The 17,566-nt window shown below is 50.7% G+C and overlaps 8 protein-coding genes across 8 annotated transcripts; 2 read left to right on the forward strand and 6 right to left on the reverse strand.

Moving 5' to 3' along the window:
* Positions 1-1,040: 1,040 nt before the first annotated feature.
* On the forward strand, positions 1,041-1,658 carry LTS14_010269 (uncharacterized protein; the record flags this gene model as incomplete). Its single annotated transcript, XM_064842945.1, has 1 exon — positions 1,041-1,658. The coding sequence occupies one exon, from the start codon at positions 1,041-1,043 to the stop codon at positions 1,656-1,658; it is 618 nt and encodes a 205-aa protein (XP_064689508.1).
* Positions 1,659-1,969: 311 nt separating this feature from the next.
* On the reverse strand, positions 1,970-3,527 carry LTS14_010270 (uncharacterized protein; the record flags this gene model as incomplete). The annotated part of the gene is made up of 2 exons (XM_064842946.1): positions 1,970-3,081; positions 3,131-3,527. The coding sequence occupies 2 exons, from the start codon at positions 3,525-3,527 to the stop codon at positions 1,970-1,972; spliced, it is 1,509 nt and encodes a 502-aa protein (XP_064689509.1).
* A 677-nt stretch (positions 3,528-4,204) lies between these two features.
* Positions 4,205-4,972, reverse strand: LTS14_010271 (uncharacterized protein; the record flags this gene model as incomplete). The annotated part of the gene is made up of 2 exons (XM_064842947.1): positions 4,205-4,479; positions 4,567-4,972. The coding sequence occupies 2 exons, from the start codon at positions 4,970-4,972 to the stop codon at positions 4,205-4,207; spliced, it is 681 nt and encodes a 226-aa protein (XP_064689510.1).
* A 923-nt stretch (positions 4,973-5,895) lies between these two features.
* Positions 5,896-6,561, reverse strand: LTS14_010272 (uncharacterized protein; the record flags this gene model as incomplete). Its single annotated transcript, XM_064842948.1, has 2 exons — positions 5,896-6,261; positions 6,313-6,561. 2 exons carry the CDS (start codon positions 6,559-6,561, stop codon positions 5,896-5,898), a joined length of 615 nt encoding a protein of 204 aa, XP_064689511.1.
* A 2,432-nt stretch (positions 6,562-8,993) lies between these two features.
* Positions 8,994-9,356, reverse strand: LTS14_010273 (uncharacterized protein; the record flags this gene model as incomplete). Its single annotated transcript, XM_064842949.1, has 1 exon — positions 8,994-9,356. One exon carries the CDS (start codon positions 9,354-9,356, stop codon positions 8,994-8,996), a length of 363 nt encoding a protein of 120 aa, XP_064689512.1.
* Positions 9,357-13,052: 3,696 nt separating this feature from the next.
* Positions 13,053-13,692, forward strand: LTS14_010274 (uncharacterized protein; the record flags this gene model as incomplete). Its single annotated transcript, XM_064842950.1, has 2 exons — positions 13,053-13,079; positions 13,249-13,692. 2 exons carry the CDS (start codon positions 13,053-13,055, stop codon positions 13,690-13,692), a joined length of 471 nt encoding a protein of 156 aa, XP_064689513.1.
* Positions 13,693-14,679: 987 nt separating this feature from the next.
* FGR2_1 (Major Facilitator superfamily) lies at positions 14,680-15,112 on the reverse strand (the record flags this gene model as incomplete). Its single annotated transcript, XM_064842951.1, has 3 exons — positions 14,680-14,829; positions 14,967-15,032; positions 15,092-15,112. 3 exons carry the CDS (start codon positions 15,110-15,112, stop codon positions 14,680-14,682), a joined length of 237 nt encoding a protein of 78 aa, XP_064689514.1.
* Positions 15,113-15,746: 634 nt separating this feature from the next.
* FGR2_2 (Major Facilitator superfamily) lies at positions 15,747-17,037 on the reverse strand (the record flags this gene model as incomplete). Its single annotated transcript, XM_064842952.1, has 5 exons — positions 15,747-15,792; positions 16,177-16,399; positions 16,480-16,786; positions 16,935-16,950; positions 17,009-17,037. 5 exons carry the CDS (start codon positions 17,035-17,037, stop codon positions 15,747-15,749), a joined length of 621 nt encoding a protein of 206 aa, XP_064689515.1.
* Between the last annotated feature and the right edge of the window lie 529 nt (positions 17,038-17,566).

The raw sequence follows: 17,566 nt of genomic DNA on the forward strand, positions 1-17,566 counted from the left end.
GTTGATGAAAGGAAGCGAGCGGTTGAGCGATGCAGAAAGTGATTAAGTAGAGGCGATCCGCGCTAGTGTGCCTAGCGGTAGGTGTCACGACAGCTATCGACGGCGCGACCGGATTGGCTGATCGATCAAAAGACTCGCAGGAAGGCACAAGCGGGCACCTTCTTCTAGGCCTAGTCAATAGATGGTAGAGAAGAGGTGCGATAGCAAAAACAGGCTGGAGCATCCTCGTCAGCGAAAGAAAGGCGTATACACGAAACTATGTAAAAAGAAGTACGAGAGGTGTGTTTCATTTGTCTTCTTTGGTTGTGAGAGACAGGCTTGTTGCACTGTCGCCATGAGTATTTATCCAAGACGGCGTTTACGCCTTCGTCACAATCAAATCCACAACATGAATATCGGATATGGATTCCACGATCTGCTTTTCACTCGGGCGTTCGGACTTGCGATTGGAAGGAGACCTCGAAGGGAAGCATGTGGCATCTCGGAAAGTGTTATACCGGCGTTGCCTATACGTTTCACCTTTCTGTGATAATATGGTAATAAGGCAGTATCATCTCTCATGACCGTACTCAGTGGTAGTTTCGCCTTCATCCTTACACGAGCTGGTCACAGCATGACATCTCATATCACCCATAGACTATAGTAATATTGCTGGTTGCTTTCACATCACTCGAAGTGGGTGTGAACGATGCTTCCGCTCCCTGCCTGCTATGCTCGATCTCGGACTCTTAACCTCCCAAAGGCGCTGCTCTTACGACGTAGGATGGAGATATTGGCAATCGTCGTCCTGTCCGTTCTATCGGTCCTTTGGTGGAAGGTTCCATGTGACCATCACACCGATTAGCGCTACACTATTTTCTCATTGATCAGGCGAGCTTGTAGGAAGAGGTGCAAAAGTTGCAGCTGTAGCACAGGATTTGTGCAGACCACTGCTTAGTCAGACCATCAGTATGCGTCTGCCGTTCAGACAGCTGCAGATACTTGAGTGTCGCAACGGGTCAGCGCTATCTCCATTACCCTCCTCACCACAGTCTACGGCAATGGAGTCACAAACATTCACGCTCTTCACTATACCGCCTGAGATGCGGCTCAACATTTACAAACTCCTGCTAGACGAGGCACAATGTCTTCGCTACTTCGTCCACCAAATCGTCGGTAGCCAGTTCTTCGTCTCAGAGATCGATGATGCTCAAGCTGCATCCAACCAGCAGATCAAGCGGACTTATATCGCCCTGCTACAGACCTCACGAGCAATCAACCAGGAGTCGACAGCATTGCGGGGGCGCTTGATGCTCAGCTTCACAGGACGGCTGGACGTCTGGAGACACAGTGTCAATGGCGAAGAAGTAGTCTTCGAAGACGATCGAATGGTCACGAGCAGTAGACACCCTGCTTTCTTGCTGGACAACTCTGTTGTGAGGGCCGCGAGGATAATCGCGCTGAGGATATCTACCAAGGGTACAGTTTACGGGACGACGGTGTTCCGCCACGTCATTGTCAGACGAGATGAAGAGGTTGTGGCAGAAACGGCTGGCGAGGATGGCATCGTCTTAGCCAATACTTTCGGTCAGAGCTGGACGATTAAAGACGAGTGCTGTTTGGACACGGCTAGCAACCGTTGCTTGAAATTGTTGAGGCGAGAAGGATGGCAGATCTGAGGTGAGACTGAATGACAAGAAAGGAAAGCTGCAGTAGCATATCGCAGAATGATTGTTATGGTAATTAGCTGGCATATCAACCTAGAGTACCATATTATCACCATGACTCTCTAGGATTGATGTGAAAATATGTTCGCTGGAGGCTGTAGTAAACAGCACGATCGTTCCTCTTTCAAGATGAACCACACTAGTAAGACGTCACTTATCGTCTATACTTACTATTTTCCCGCCTCAACGAAGATACAATGACGGCTATCCTCCAAGGGGTACAAAGAAGTGATGCGAAGTCTACGTCGTCTCCCATTGGCTCCTTACTTCTTCTTGCTTCCTTTCATCGCCTTCGCCTGTGCAGCTGCTTCTACCTTTGACTTCATTGCAGCCTTCTTGGTGATCTTCTTCACCTCCACCTCTGCGTTCACGCTAGCCACATAATCCCTCCTCATTTGATCATACTTCAACCTTTCGGCCTGGTCCTTCTCATACTCCTCGCCACCCGGCTGCCAGCTACGTAACAAACTATCCATCTCTGTGTCCGGATTGCAGACTTTGCAGGTGTTGTTAATACACTGCATGGCGGCTACATTGGACACAACACTCGTACCGCGGGTGAAGGTGATGTCGGTTCTCATCATGGCTGGATAATCGAGACGCCAATTGCGCGCGGTGCCGAGGAATTTGCTTGAAGGACGCGAGCCACTGCTGTCGATGTGAACTTCGCCGGAGTGCACAAACGGAAGACCTTGTGTGGGAGACTTGGCTGCTTGACTTGAGAGTTCCTCCAATTTCGGTATCGGAGCGTCTGTCTGCTCCTTGCCATTCTGGCAGTAGTAGCATCCACCGCAGATCATAACGTCCTCCCACTGGCCATTAATGGACACTCTGAAGACTGGACCACCACGATGGAAAGCTGTTTGATCTTGAGACACGTAACTCGCTCGGTGAGCAATAGGCGTACCTTCGTGCCAGCTCAGGTCTCGTTGATGGACCATGTTGAGCTTACATATCGTCAACGGTGGAAGAGACATTGTTGAAGATAGATTGTCGGAGTTATTTGACCCGGCTGAAGACGTTTTTGCGCCTTCGGAGGTGGCTTGCGAGTGTCTGGTGGGTGTGTTCTGATGACCGTGAACCGCAAATGTGAAATCTGAAGAGGTGTCGATTGTATGTAGTGGAGGAAGTTGAGAGCTTTCGGAAAAGCTGGAGACATAACTGAACGGATGGTTTGCGGTCCTGGTGTCTTGGTTGATACCAATATGACGAGACATGCCGCTTGACATGGGGGGCTGTTTGCTGTACGTGCCTTTGTCGACATGCTTGGGCTGAAGGGAGGTAGATCCTCCGCTTTCTTTGTTCGTAAGGATAAGATTTTGATTGTGCTCGGCTTCGATACCGCCATGGTCTCTAGGTCCGCTCGTAACGGCGTCTTGCGGATCTGTAGTAGTAACGGAACGCTCTTCCTCCATGCTAGAGACCCGTCTTCGATCTCTCGCTCATCCTCCCAAGCCAGGTCCATGTCAGCGTTCCAGATTCCCATTTCTTCCAGCCCTTGGCGTAGCTTCTCGTGTACGGCCACTCGAGCCTCAAGCCTCTGTTTGTGTTCATCCTCACCAGGATTGTCCAGATCTGCTGCGCGATTCCAAGATAGTCGATTTGGCTCAGCACGCCCAGAGTAAAGCTCGAAAAAGTTGCGCTTGCTAATGTCACATCCTTCCCGAATCTTTCGCCTTCAGGTAGGGCGACCCGGCGAAAGACCTCGTAGCGTTGATCATCGCTGAGATGAAAGAAGTCGAAGAGGGTGATTAAGACGTCGTACGAGCCGCTCACTTTGGCCCAGGAGAAAGCGGTTGTGTTGGCAGCGGGCGCCGCCATAGCGGTTGTGTGTATCAGGTTAGCAGTATCTTTTGTGCCTGGAACTCGAGCATCTTGACGACTAGATACGAATTCAATCCTGCGGCGATTGTATAACAAGAGCGCCAGTGGTTATCGGTTGCGTATGGAAGGGTGTGCATGTGTTATAACGAAGCTCGCGAAGTGATTCAATACGTGCCGTGCTTGAACAAGGGCTCGTCGACGGCCTGCGCCAGCTTGATGTGCCTTCCATATGCGGCTGCAATACTTTCATTCACAAATTGGCGAAGCCGAACGTGGTGATCGTAACGAGCATTTGAAGTAGGCAACGAATACGAGATATATGTTTGGCATCAGGAATGAACGGGACATTGAGAACACTATTGACGATAGAGACTTTTCTCCACAGCATTGATTATCACATGAGACGGGCGATCTTACACCCCATCACTATGATACTCCAACCGGAGTACGAACCTAGTGATCTTGCCCTATATGGGCTCTATGATCACTCTCTTCGCTACCCGTGTCCTAACCTTCCAGAGCTTCCTCGAGTTTCTCCATCATCCTCTCCCACGACTCAGCAAGGTACCCGAGATCCCAGTCTTCGAACTCCATGTTCTCCAGAGTCTCGTTTGAGTGAGACTCACCGTGCGACCATGGCAATGAGACAAGAGTCTTCTCTTTCACAGCCTGCATCAGATGGTCGCAAACAATGTCGAGGCTGTCTTCAACTTCGGCAGCGCGATGCATGGCTGCTTGAGGACTGCTTCAAGCATCGGCTTCCGAAGCTGGTCTTCGAATATCTCATCCAGCACATCGCAGTACTTATCTTCGATGTTGTATGGGACGATCTCGATGGTAGCATCGCGAAGCACACAACCAGGTCCATAAACTCCGCTTGCCAATGTACTGAGTACCAGGAGCAACACCGAATGGTAGTCCTCCAGGAGCTTGAGTACTTTTTTGATCTCTATCGAAGTGATTCGATCACTCTAAATCCCTGCATCCCCTTCTCCAGTCTCCATGCTCGCCTCATCGAGCTCGTTCAAGAGCGTACCATCGTGAAAAGGTCCTGTATGATCCGTCGTCTCGGTCGCTGTGTCCTGAGCTATCACAAATGGAGTGACAAAGTGTGGAAGCTCTTCGTCTGGCGTAGAGGTCGCTTTATCACTGATCGCTGCCTCGAAATCCGACTCATCACCATCGGTACTGACGTGCGGCGCAGTATACGCATCCCAGCCCTGTCCACCACGGTGCGCTTTTGTCTTCAGAAGATCATCAACTTCTTCTTTGCGTCTCTTGGCACTCGCAGCACTGCTGTGCAGCTCAACATCGCCGATCACGCGCTCGCGAACAGACTCTCTCTTGCCCGAATCCGGTACTTCTTGCAAGCCAGAGCCGTTGTGAGAACGCAGCTCCTTTGGGATATTTTCCTCCCCAGGCTGCCACTTCGGCTTTGCCATGGCCGCCTTAAATCTTAAACTCCTGGGTCGTCGATGCCTTGCGACTTCTGTGTCGTGAAGCAGCCGCAGCCGACTTGTTGGCTGTCATGGAGCCCACGGACTTGGTACCGTATCGTGAATACTGGTCTGCCAGCGAAACTTGACCGGTCGGTGCCGCTAATCCCGTCTCCTCAGGAAAGGTACGTGAGGTCGACGACTGCTTGATTGGTTTCTTAACATATTGGAGCCGCTGATATCAACAAGAGCCGGGCTTGCGAGATGCTGTGGTCAGTTGTTGTGACGCTGAACTGGTCTTGGTGGATACTGATTGTTACCATTAGGGCTGTACAGTCTCTCGTATCAAGAAAGAAGCTCCTGTTAGGCCAATTAGCGCTTCATGGAGTCGGATAGGACGTATGCTGAATGCTATGACAACGTAGCTTCTTCAGGTCGTGCTGAATTCACTTCATCGCATGGATTCGACTCTGGCCAACGCTGATTGATTGATAGAAGAGAACATGTCGCACAGCAACAGCAAGGTCATGCTTCGAGTCAGAGATGCAGGGTAATGTCGTGGTGTACGTGACTGTACTTGATCGTCTGTCTGTGCTATAGTGGCTTTGATCTCACAATCAAGCTACAGTACAGGGATCAATGTCTTCAACAGCTTCCTCGACACTTCGATCTGTACGTGGAGATATGTGCCAGCGTGCTTTCCGCTTTGAGAAAGAAAGTCATAATTCAACCGTCCGTGATTGTGAATATGCGTGTTACGTACTTTGTATTAGTAAGAAGGAAGCTGCAGATCGGGTATTGGACGATAGTGATGTTGAAGACGTTATACAACGAGGCAACAAGACATAGTACGTTGTAGCTAGCCTCTGCCTTCAATCCGTGCACAGCACAATGCCAAATAGGTCATGTCACCTCTCACCAACGGTCGTTCAGAGTTGCCGCGCAGCTTCTTCGATCTCTGCTCTCAGCCCGTCGTACACACCGTTATCGATGTCCTGTTTGATTCGCTGCCAATGAGCCACCCTCGGTGGGCCCCCATGGGTACTCTGCTGGTACGTGGACTCGAGTGCAGTGTATGAGAAGGACTCGCGACCCAAGTTACGAATTTCGGCCCTGCAGACGACGTTGAAGACCTTTGCTGCTGCTTCGGCTCTATCCCTGCTGCCAACGATAGCGGCATAGTGCAACTTTGCTAGGTGATATGCCGCTTTCATACGGTCGCTGTGCACTTTCTTGCGACCTTTTCTGCCAGATGGCTGTTGATCGTCTCCGTCGCCTGGCTCTTCGCCGTCTTCCTGCATCAGTTATTAGTAGAATCCATGGATAGAAGAACTAGCATGACCTACGACTCCCTCTTCTTCTCGGTCATCGTCAACGGGTTCAGTAGTCGATGGTGGCCGCTGCATTGGGACGATGTTGCCGTCCCCGTCGATGGTGTAGGCTGGTCCCTGAACACCGTGCTTGTGCGGAGTGATACAGTAGTAGAGTCCAGGGTATGCGGTCGCGGGGAGAAATTCAAGGTGCGGGAATTGCTCGGTCTCCTCCTTGGTGATGAGGCCCTGCTTTGGCCATGGGAGATGGGTGTTTGGTGCCATTGTTGATGTTGTTGATATGTGGTGATATGTGTATATATCATGTGTGTTTATGATGCTGTTGTAGAGAGAGTCTGAAAAGCGGCAGTGGCAGGTATATATACAGTCTTTTTCAACACTGGCAGTCCCGGCAAGCCAGAGCATTCACTTCACATGTCAATAGCAGATTGCCACGAACAATAGCAAAGTCGTTGCTGATCTAAGACCACCGTAAGCTACTGAATTGCAACGATCAATAACGGACAGGCAATCAATGCATGTTTTGCAATCAATCAAAGAATTCGGGATAGACGCCGAGAGTACATCCACGATCAATAGTACCATTATCCGACTCAGATAACCAAGGATTAGCTAGCAGACTCTCGATTATCCGCGGACAAAGTAAGAATAACCAGGCCAAGACATATCTTAGCAAAAGAGGTGGTGAGCATGTGGTTACCAGGACGCAGCTCGAAAGGACAGGTCGACACGAGTCGAAGAAGACCACCACTTACCTGGGGGTTTATTCAGCATTCATCCGACTAGCTACTGATGCAGTACAGTCTGATCTCTTGTTATGACATCAAATCAAGATCTCGATAGTCCATATGCATTCTCTTCAATCAGACGAGTGCGTATGGAGAGCTTTCCCTATCTGTGACCGATTCTGAAGTGTATGATATAGTCTACTGTCGTAGTATGTTGGGCCAAGCGGCAAGGTATTACTCACGGATGATATTTAGACAATACAGTAACGATCAGACCATATCCCAGCAATCTTCAGCTCTTACATATACTGGTCATGGAGGTTTGCAAATATCTGCCGCACCGCTGTGATTCATCGGCGGATAAACTCCATGGTGGACGACGATGGGTCTGGAATATGGACCTGACAGGAGTACAACCCTGCTGCGATGAGATCATTCTGGACCGACACAGAGCGAGATCCCGCTTGGTTCAGTACAAAGAAAGCCCAAACATGGGTCATGATCTTGACTCCCGTCCCCGCAACGAATCCTTATCACCCACGTGCTAGTACTTACGCACCGTCACTCTGCCATAACCACCTCGTCGCCTCTAATGCCGGCTACTATGCATACTCCTTGTGTCCGGCCTCGAATTATTGCCTCGCGAAGGTCACCAGATATCTCATCGAAAACGGTCAGTCCGAACCATACGTTGCGCTGGCACCTTGCTTAGTTGACTCTGTTCCTCGCTTCGCCGTGACCAATACGTCTTACAAGTAGTTCCTAAACTTCTTGAACTTCTTTGAAGAGTTCCGCTGCTATCAATGGGTGGTCGATCAGCCAATCCTGAAACTCCTCCACGATTGGATCGTCCGGCTCCTTTTCTCTCACAGTCAGCAGATAGCGCGTGAACAGGTCTGGGCACTGGGCGCCCTCCCCGGTGATCTTACTTTACCGGAGCTCAAGCGAGCGCGGTTGTTACGACGGCGCATGATACGATCACTGACATATTATTGTCAAGCCTCGAGTTCCTATGCGAAGGTCTTTGGGTCGAGAATGGAAGCTTTCCAATGACGTGTTGGGGGCATTTAGATCAAGATTCTGGAGACCTTGAACCTACCGATGAGCTTTCAGTACTTTTTGAGCAGTCTCAAGGACGTCTTTCTGCACGTCGATGGATTAACCAGCACGATGCTTTGTTGCCACTTTCACCCTAACTCCGATAGTCGCATTGGCAGGGAGAAGTAGTGACCAGGATCGCTTCGTCGATCGTAGCTTCGTCGTTTGAGGAGAGGCATATTAGGCAACTTGGACAGTCAGTAGCACGAGCTTCGTCGACAGTGAGGTGCGTAAGGAGGACATCGCGCTTGACGTGGACCCAGCAGTCGGCCATGTTCGAGTCGGTCTGTATTGATGACGCCTGCGAGAGGTTAGTTGTAAGCAAATCTGCGGTTGTCTGGAGAGTGGTCGATTACTTTATACCTTCAGCCGCCTTTTGGAAGCACTTTAGTGCACATTCACGTCTCGACATTAGGCAGACTCGCACATGACTAGAGAGGCGAAGTGAACAGCCAAAGACAGACAGCTAAAGATGGTTCGAGGCATTCGATCCGCCGAGTCGATCATCTAGAAACATTCTGTGGTAGCGTGAGTACCAACGGCGAGTGCCATTGTTTCTCTAATTCTTTGGACTATGAAAAGTAGGACTGGCCGATGCGTCCAGTGTCGGAACTCTCAGTCTATCGCTCACAACATCATTTCACTCGCTCGACTTGAACACTACCTTACCATCCCATCACACAAGCAATACGCACTAAGTATCGTAGACACTATCCTGTCTAAGCATCCCTGTATCACAAATAAGCACCTCCTCCCATTTTGCCGACCATCCGTCCGAGCTGCTACCTCACACAACTGACAGTGGAATATTGCAATGTCCGTATGCCAAATTGCGGTCGATTTTCGCATTCCGTCTTCCATCAATCAGATTTATTCGAGTTCTCGGCGCCATGATCTAGGCTTGGTCTTGCCAAACCGACTAGCTGGAGGCTTCAGGGCATGATCCCGGTACTCTTCAAAGCTCGGCATGTTAAGACTCTCGTTTCCATTGCTGTCCTCCGATGAATTGGACTCCCCATCTCCGAGATCGTCGTCCACGAGGTAGTGGTCTGGCATATCCAGATTATACGAGTAGTTCATATAGAATGCTGTACCACTTGGCAAACCTGTGTTACCCGCAGTAAGTGATGAATCTAGGCCTGTAGGTGGCTTCTCCACCATACTGGCTGGAGCTGGAGCTGTTGGGTGATGGGTATATGACCCGGTGGGAGGTGAATTCCCGCCAACGCCCATTGTACTTTTGGGTCCATCCTCGTGACCTTGAGGAGACGATGAAGCTCGCTTTGTGGAATCGAGGGAGGTTCCGATAACGTTGGTGATTTTCGGTGAAGCTGTCTGCAGCGCCTCGTTTGGAATCGGCGAGGCCAATGATCGGCGGGATGTAGTGCGTTGGTGCTGTCGTGGGCGAGGTTGATTGACGCCAGTATCTTGATCCTGTGGAGTCGTGCAAATACTCGAATTGCTTCTACTGGATGGTCTGGAAGCATCATTGCCGCTATCGAGCGCTGGTCTGCCGTAGTCGTATCTAAGTCGCGCCGCGGCACTAGGAGTGGAGGATGATTGAGCGGTCGCGGTGAGATTGGTGTCGCTACTGGACGATGTGTTGACTGTTATATTCTACGACCTGGCCCACTGATCGATCACTACCGAGCGGTGCAGATTGTCAAGTACTCGATTGGTCTTGCGCTGTTGCGAATAAGTGAAGCTTGAGTAGCTGTTTGGAAGATTGTCGGATTAAGGTGGAGGCTTTGCGCGAGGTGGTGGGCTGTCTTGATTCTCGTGCAGCGCTGTCACATGAAAGGACGATGAGACACCGCAATACATCTTCACTGGACCGTACGACTCATCTTGAACCCGGGTGTTACACGCCGTATCTATCTTGCTTACCCATACTGGCCTTGCTGCCGGCTGTCCCGTCGCCTGATTGGAGCACGCTCGAGCCCAACCAAGGAAGCGCACGACGACCTGCAAGGCTGATCGCAAGCCGTTTGCTTGATCATACTTGCTCAACCAAAAACTCATCTCTTGTATCTTCCTGCGCCTGAATTAGTTGCCTTGTATCGTCACTCGACCACATTCATTTGCAGACCGCCAGCGCCACACTGCGGACTCCATTACTTGTTTATGCTCCCGCCTTCTCCTGTGCCGTCGCCAGGCTGCTCTTGAGTGACTGTATTTTATGTCAACCGCAATAATGCCCATGCGAAGAGAGAGTGTGGCTAAAACTGCCGTGACGATTTACAGATCTGTTCACATCGTCGGCAAGGAGTGTCGGAGCATGAAGCCAGCAGGTAAGCTCGAAATCTCAAAGCCAACGCTCCAGGCAGTTCTTTGTCGTCGAACCGTCAATATCGAGTATTGTTCTGATGCGTGTACAGCCGAGCTCCAGTACAAAGGCAGCTGCTATTGCGAGACAATGAGCTACGCGCCATTGAAGTTGGACTGGTCAATGGCGTCTTGTCAATCTGTGGTCTATCAGGCTGGCTTCCTCGATCTCAGGCTTCCATTGTAAGCATTATCGATCCCGCGCCAGCGGCGTATCATCACAGTCTTTCCTGGGCTTCGGAAAATCGCCCAGGTGTACCAAGCCGCGGTATACCACACATCCTACGTGTCGTCGCAGAAGCCCGGCCAATTCGTAGATCACCGTCCGGAGACTCTTGATGGTTCGTGACGGAGGATGGCGTTGTCGGATACGGATATCGTGATGCTGGCGGAGAGGTAAAGGAATCAGTACTGTTCGATCTGAGTGAAATGAGAGTCTGCGCTCACACTTCCAAGAGCTCACTGTTTAGGGACGACGCCAGAGATGATCATACTTAAGTGGAACTTGACATGGCGGTTATTTGCGCTTGACTGATCTTCATTGATGTGCCGGCTGTTTGACAAATTCAAGCTCTCTCAAGGCTACGAGGGTCGCCCAAACGATCGAGGCTGTAGTTACGAAGGATCTCAGGTAATTCATACATGTTACCATTACAGATGGAGCCGTATCACGTAGTCATGGTTCAATCTCGAACATCATGTTGCTGCGGATGCAAGTCAGTCGTGAAGCACCGCATCTTACCAATTATTTGTGGCTATTCGTGCATGCACATACTGCAACAACAACACATGGCTCAGCAATACGCGTCAAAGTCCATCGAGGGATACATCAATATGCTCATTACAAGCGGTCACTCTTCTCCAGCGTCAAGTACAAGACTTGGGCTCTGATGAAAAGATGTTGCTGCTAGCGAGCAACCATTCGTACAAGTTTGAGGTTGCTACGCCATTGAGTAACGAGAAGATCAATCAAAAATTGCGCCGCTCAACTCCCCGGGCAGAGTTGACCAAGAGTCATCAATCTGCAGTGCAATAGACTGACAACTCTGGGGACAGAAGGATTCTTGCGCTCTCCTGTCCGCGACTGGGCCGCGGTTGCCGGCGAGGCAAAGAGAGAAAGGAAGCAAGCCGTGAAGGACGAGTCGAAAAGTACAAGTATCTCACGAAAGATGGCCCGTGCTGGCGTCCTGCTAACGAGCGCACAGGATCCGAGTCAGTAATGGTCTACCCGATCCCGTAGTCGCTGTTCTATTGGTCAAGACGACCTGTGGTGACGTTCCGAACAGCCAGTAGGTCTGCTCCGAAGTATTGTTTGCGGCAAGAACGATGGAGGCGATGGTGGCAGGGGTACTGGGAGTAGTACGAGCAGCTATGGGGTCTCTGACGACACTTATATTGGTTGAGTTTGATACAGCAGGATACTCCAGCGGCTCCAGAAGCGAGAGAGCAAGCTGAATCACCGGCAAGCTATATGTCGTAAAGCAATCCGAGGTCGTAGACTGGTAGGATATAAGTCAAAAGAGTCCTGTAGTTGTCTATGCGTATCTCAGCTTCAGTAAAGCGATCGCCAGGGTATCGGACTCCTGTGTAATTTTGCAACTCCGTCGGTCTTGACGCAAAGTCCACTGCTAAATCGTTGTTGACCTTGTTGAACGACTGCACTTCCTGTACTGATTGATATACTCTTGACACTCTAACGTCCACCACAAGCATTTAGCGACTCCCAATCGCGTGCACAAGCCACGAGCGTGTCAGAAGTGCACATGTCGAAGATCCGCCAGAAGACTTCCGCACTGCGATATTGTATTCACTAACAACTGCAAATGTCTGCATCAATGATCCGCTACCACCACCACCTCGATCACTCAAACGTCTTGCGACGGCTCCTGCAAGCAGCACATGTGGCTGAATGGTGCGCCAGAAATCTCCGACCGTCCATCCAGCAGCCTCGACTTCAAGACTACTACGTCCTCCCTCCGAGAATTTCTGTAATAACCACGATGAAATGAGACGAAAGACGTCGTTATCAGTGCACAATGAGGCTCCGGGTGTGAAAGTGCATAATCTCGAAAGCTTTTCCCGCACCTCGCATTGAGCTCACACTGCAGCACAACCCAGTACAGGAATGCTGCCGACCGAAGTCCGCACAAGCTCAATCTCTCGTCATACAATAGCCGTCAACCAGGCGTGAAGGTCAGGAGTCCGCAGATACGTGTCAAGAAGCGGTGCCTATCGTTCTGTCGGCTAGTAGAAAGCTGCACGCATTACCACAAAGTGGCGCAAGAGGGAAGCTGCCAGATGGGCAGACATTGCGGCACGATTACCATTTCTCCTTGGCCGGACCGGGGACAGGATCGTGCAAGAGAGGGACATTACTTATCCACGGCCGTTCGAATCTTCTGTGATGGCAGTTCCAAGACTGCCCACTGTTTTTTGCACGAGTACAGCTCCGTTCAGCTGCTTCATTTTTCATACACAGCCCGACTCCCACCAGCCACTGACTCGAGATGGACTGCCACATTCATGCGATGCTCCTACGATAATTCCTGGTTCGCCAAAGCCACTGGCCAGCAGGGAAACCCTATGCCTAGGCGAAGAACGACCATGACAGACTGTCCAGACCACCACGATGTGAGTATGAGATTGGGCTATGTCTCGTGGCTTGAGTTGGAAGCATCTGTTGATGCTACGGAGGCCTGTGAGGATGTCGATGCCGAATCTCACTCCCTTTTCCTACGGGCCTGCATGAATTTGAATGGTCTGGAAACATTGATGCAGCACGATCCCTCCTCGCGTACAGAACTACATCCTCGCCACCAACCCCATCACGAAGAACGTGGGTCTGATCTCAGAGCACATCCCGCTCATTCGACCATTCAAGCATTCCGCCCGCCTGACACACATCTCAAAGCGTATCTTTGGGGAGCAGAATACGGTGGTTGTGAGGAGCTTAGGTGAGACGAGCAAGATCCTGGGCTGCTATAAGTCAGAGATTCGCCGTCTGTACCTGGTTTGGCAGCATGTGGAGGATGGTCTGATTCCGCTTCCTCTCATGATAAAGGAGTATCTCAAGGACTGCAGGAGGTTGGAGTGGCCGGCTGTGGCGTTTGAGCTGCCGGAGAAGCAGAAGAAGATGAAGGCGAAGCAGTCAGCGGAGGTTAGAGATGTGATTGAGGCGCTGGATAAGTTGAACGTGAAGAGGAAGTTCGGGATGATCAAGCAGAGCGGAGAAAGCCGGGGATAGATGAAGTGGTGAGATCAGACGGTGGTGAGGTTGAGGAGGTTGTTGAGGAACTGTTGGGTGTTAACATTGGCGTTGGCTTGCATCTGTACTAGAGGAATAGTATGAGATGCCATAGAGCTTCGTATGAGATTCGGCGATGGCAGGATGTATGCCGCCCGGATAGTCATGTTGTCTAGCTGAGATGCCACTGCTCCCTCCCATCGTGATTCTCTCGTCCAGCGTGATACCCCGCAGAGAGTCACTTTCATTCCTAGCATTGATAGTCTACTTGTCACCTCCAAGCTGATGGAATTTATCAGGGATATCAGTGCTTAAACAAACATACTTCCATTTTCATCTCGACGTAGCACGGCGCACCATACTGTTGACAGGCCTTATACCAGCTGCAGTACCATCACATCTTGCTGAGATAAAATTCGAGTATTGCTTGGTTCGATCGTGATATATATGACTTTTGGGGAGAGGAGAAGAAAGTAGAGGTGAAGTGGTGAAGTCTCCAGCTGGGTTACCTAATCATAGATCTCCGCTCGCCACCCGAGACCAAGACCAGACGAACATTCTCAGGATTGTGATTCGAAGGCAAAGGTTGGTGGGCTGTAAACGGCACTTAAAACCACAAGGATACCGTCGTATACTAACAGGCAAAAGCAGATCAGCTACATTCACGATCGTACTTCGCTACAGCCTGACGCCATGGCACACCAACTTACCGCAGACAAAGACTGTGGCGTGAAGATATGATGTGCGTGAAAGAAGCCGTAGCATCATACATTTCCTATACTGTATCACAGCGCCAACCTCAAGCGCTGCGAAGGGGTATCATGATCCTCTCCTTCCCGTGCGTTTTCTCGTCCGGCTCTCGCCAAAGTTATATCCTCTTCTCTGCCTCACCACATTCCCCCCACCCACCACATCTCAACTCCACTCCTGACATAAACACCTCGCGGCCTAAAAGCCAGCTTATGTACTGCAAAGCCACAGACACATCTAAGAGCTTCTGCGGCCCAATGGCTCGAACGGGAAGCATGCTGCCACTATCGCCATAACGATGTAGAGTGCAGCGCATAGGTAGATTGGAACAGGTGTCGAAGTGTTGGCGTAAGTGGCGACGATAGCTGACATGATACCCATGAGACGCTAGATGTTGCAAAATCAGTCAGTACGGTCCCACATTTCGCAGCCGAGAGACAGAGGTGACTTGCATTGAACGCGATACCTAAGAGCAAAAGTCAGAACCAGGCAAAAGAGCAAAGATTAGAGTCAATCAAGCTTACTGATGCCATTACCAGTTCCGCGGTGGGCAGAAGGTAGAACTTCCGGGCTGTATGCGTAGAGTGTACCTGCAACAGATGAGCCAATCGACACATCGCGTACGAGCATAAGCCAGTGTTTCACCTACCGTAGTAGATGTTCTATTCATGGTATAGGTGGTTAGCGAGATAGTCGGAGGGCGGGTAGTGAAGTGCTAAGGTGTTTTGGGAGAATGGGAAGGAAACCCAGCAGGTCGAAGTCGTGCATGGTCGCGGAAGTCGCGACGGGAGGTGGTGCCCAGGGTATCGTATTGTGATTGCCAGCCACAGAAGTAAGCAAAGTCGTGGCACTGCAATGCGTCACGGGAGCGCTTTGGGTGTTGTCCGCAATACAGACCCTCGGTAATGGTCCTGGTCGACTGCGATTGCGGAACAGTGGTGGGCTAGAATAGCATAGAGTGGAGAGGCGACAGCGCAGCACTTCTACTGCTCTCGATGTGGAGTGGCTCGGGATGATTAGGTTGAGGTTACTTCTGCACTGTGGTATGCATTTGTCCGGGTTTGGTGCTCGTAGACGCTGCTCGCCAGGTAGTCAACAGCATGTGGTGGTATATCGCTTGTAGTCGCCGCCAGATGGCACGGAGGTGCATCAGCATACCACACTAGGATAAGCAAAGTGATCGATCGGTCTGGCAGTAGCTGGCGGCCGCTGGTAATCGGTCGCTTCTGGACGCCGTGCAAGTATGGCGCAGAGGAAGGCCCTCCAACCCAGACACTACGCCTACTCAAGAAGAATGCCTTGGATCAGAGCTCACGAGCTTGTTCGGAGAGGAAATCTTGGCATTCCGGACTATGGAAGAGGCAAAGCAACGCCAGAATGAAGTGGGGAAGAGAAAGGGGAGTGGACATACCAAACAGAAGCCTGTGAACATGGTCAGCCGAGGTTCTCATAAGGAGGAAATTAGAAGCTGTAAGTAGAAGCCGACATAGGCTTGCGCTTTTGGACAAGCGCGTATGCTCGCCTTCCGCCGTGAGCTGAACTTACTGATAGCGCAAGTGAAACCCAGATTCTGTGCATTGCTTGAGACCTGCGTGTATCTGATCGCTGTGGTTAGTACAGATCATCCTTCCACGTCCCATTTGCGATTTCACTTACGCAAAGAAGAAAATCATCCTGGGGAAGTAGGAAGATTATGTCAGCTGCATCCGTTTCCGAATGGTATCCACAACTCACGTGAGCATGGCACCAATAATCATGGTTCCCCTTCGTCCCCAGAAGAGCTTGCTGTTGCACATGAACCCAGCCAAGATCGGCGAGGGGATGGACGATAGGTTGCTCAAAGCATAGTTCCTCCATGTATCGCTTACACTTAGGCCGCCAAGAGCTGCGCCGCGGGTCATAAGGTACTGTGGTAGGAAGACATTGTAGAGAGGGTATGCCAGGCCGATGAGGAGCCCTAGTGATGGAGAAAGAACATGTCAGCTGGAAGTCACTGCAATGCAGAGGAGGGAGCCGTCTTAGGCACGGCAGCTCGACTGGGCCCAAAGGACAGCTCAAGCACGAAATGTGCAGTCGAGGGTGATGACTTGCATGAAAACCAGATCAGCGAAGTGGACAACCCCATCTTCTTGGTTTGGAAAAGGCCTCGCAAATGTACGGCGACCTCTCCCAACCCAAATCGCCGTTTGGCATGAGCTCCCACGGATCCACGGCGGTCGGTCACCCCCCCGACATTAGTCTGGCCACATTCTTGGAGGCGTTCCAGTGTCAAGGAACATGGGCGATTATACTTCTTGGCGATGAATTGGAGGGTATCAACAACCTCTTCGTCTTTGCCTTCGCCCTGTAAAGTGAGAGAGAGATCATGTCAGCTGAGTGCGTGGTACCAACAGCTACGACTTATGGTGTCCTCACGAGTAGGTATTTCTGTTTTAGATGGTCAGCAGATGTTCCAACTCTTACAACGAGGGGTGTGACCACGTGTTGCTTACAGGAGTCTCCTTCAGCCTGGAAGTCGTGATCAGCATAGTCCGGTCCCATGTCTGTGCTTCGTGAGTGATCATACCTAATCACCGTTATACGGAGAATCGACATGACAAACACAAGGGCTGCGGACGAATCGATTAGCATTTCTCTCTTCTTTTCTTCTTTTCTTTTCTTCTTCTCACCGCCTGAAGTAAACCATATATAACGCCGTCGAGGTAATTAGCAACTGTTGGGAGTGTTCGGCGCATCTACTCTCACCAGCCAGCGTTGTTCTTCCACGTGCATTTCTCGAAAGGTGGCTGGGTTTGGCGTCAGAACGTATAAGTTGCTTGTGGTGTGCTCGCTTACTTTGGTAGGATCCGTGCATGAGAAGTTCGGAATGAAGACCCTACAGAAGATTAAGTCAAGTCCATTGATATCTCAAAGTCGTGAATTACCATGCGAGCAAGCCAGCTACCAGCTGTCCTCTTATCATCGAGGTAGACATGGTCAGTAGGGTCATTCAAAACTCCAGCGGAAGGAACCTGCTTACAAACCCCACCAACAAGCCTAAGCACCAATATTAGCAGACGATCAAGAGAATCACGAGACGGAATACGATGACTTGGAGCAAGCGCTTTCCACATCCACAGCATCC

The sequence above is a fragment of the Recurvomyces mirabilis genome (assembly GCF_035927965.1).
Source record: "Recurvomyces mirabilis strain CCFEE 5264 chromosome Unknown scaffold_39, whole genome shotgun sequence".
Taxonomy (NCBI): domain Eukaryota; kingdom Fungi; phylum Ascomycota; class Dothideomycetes; order Mycosphaerellales; family Teratosphaeriaceae; genus Recurvomyces; species Recurvomyces mirabilis.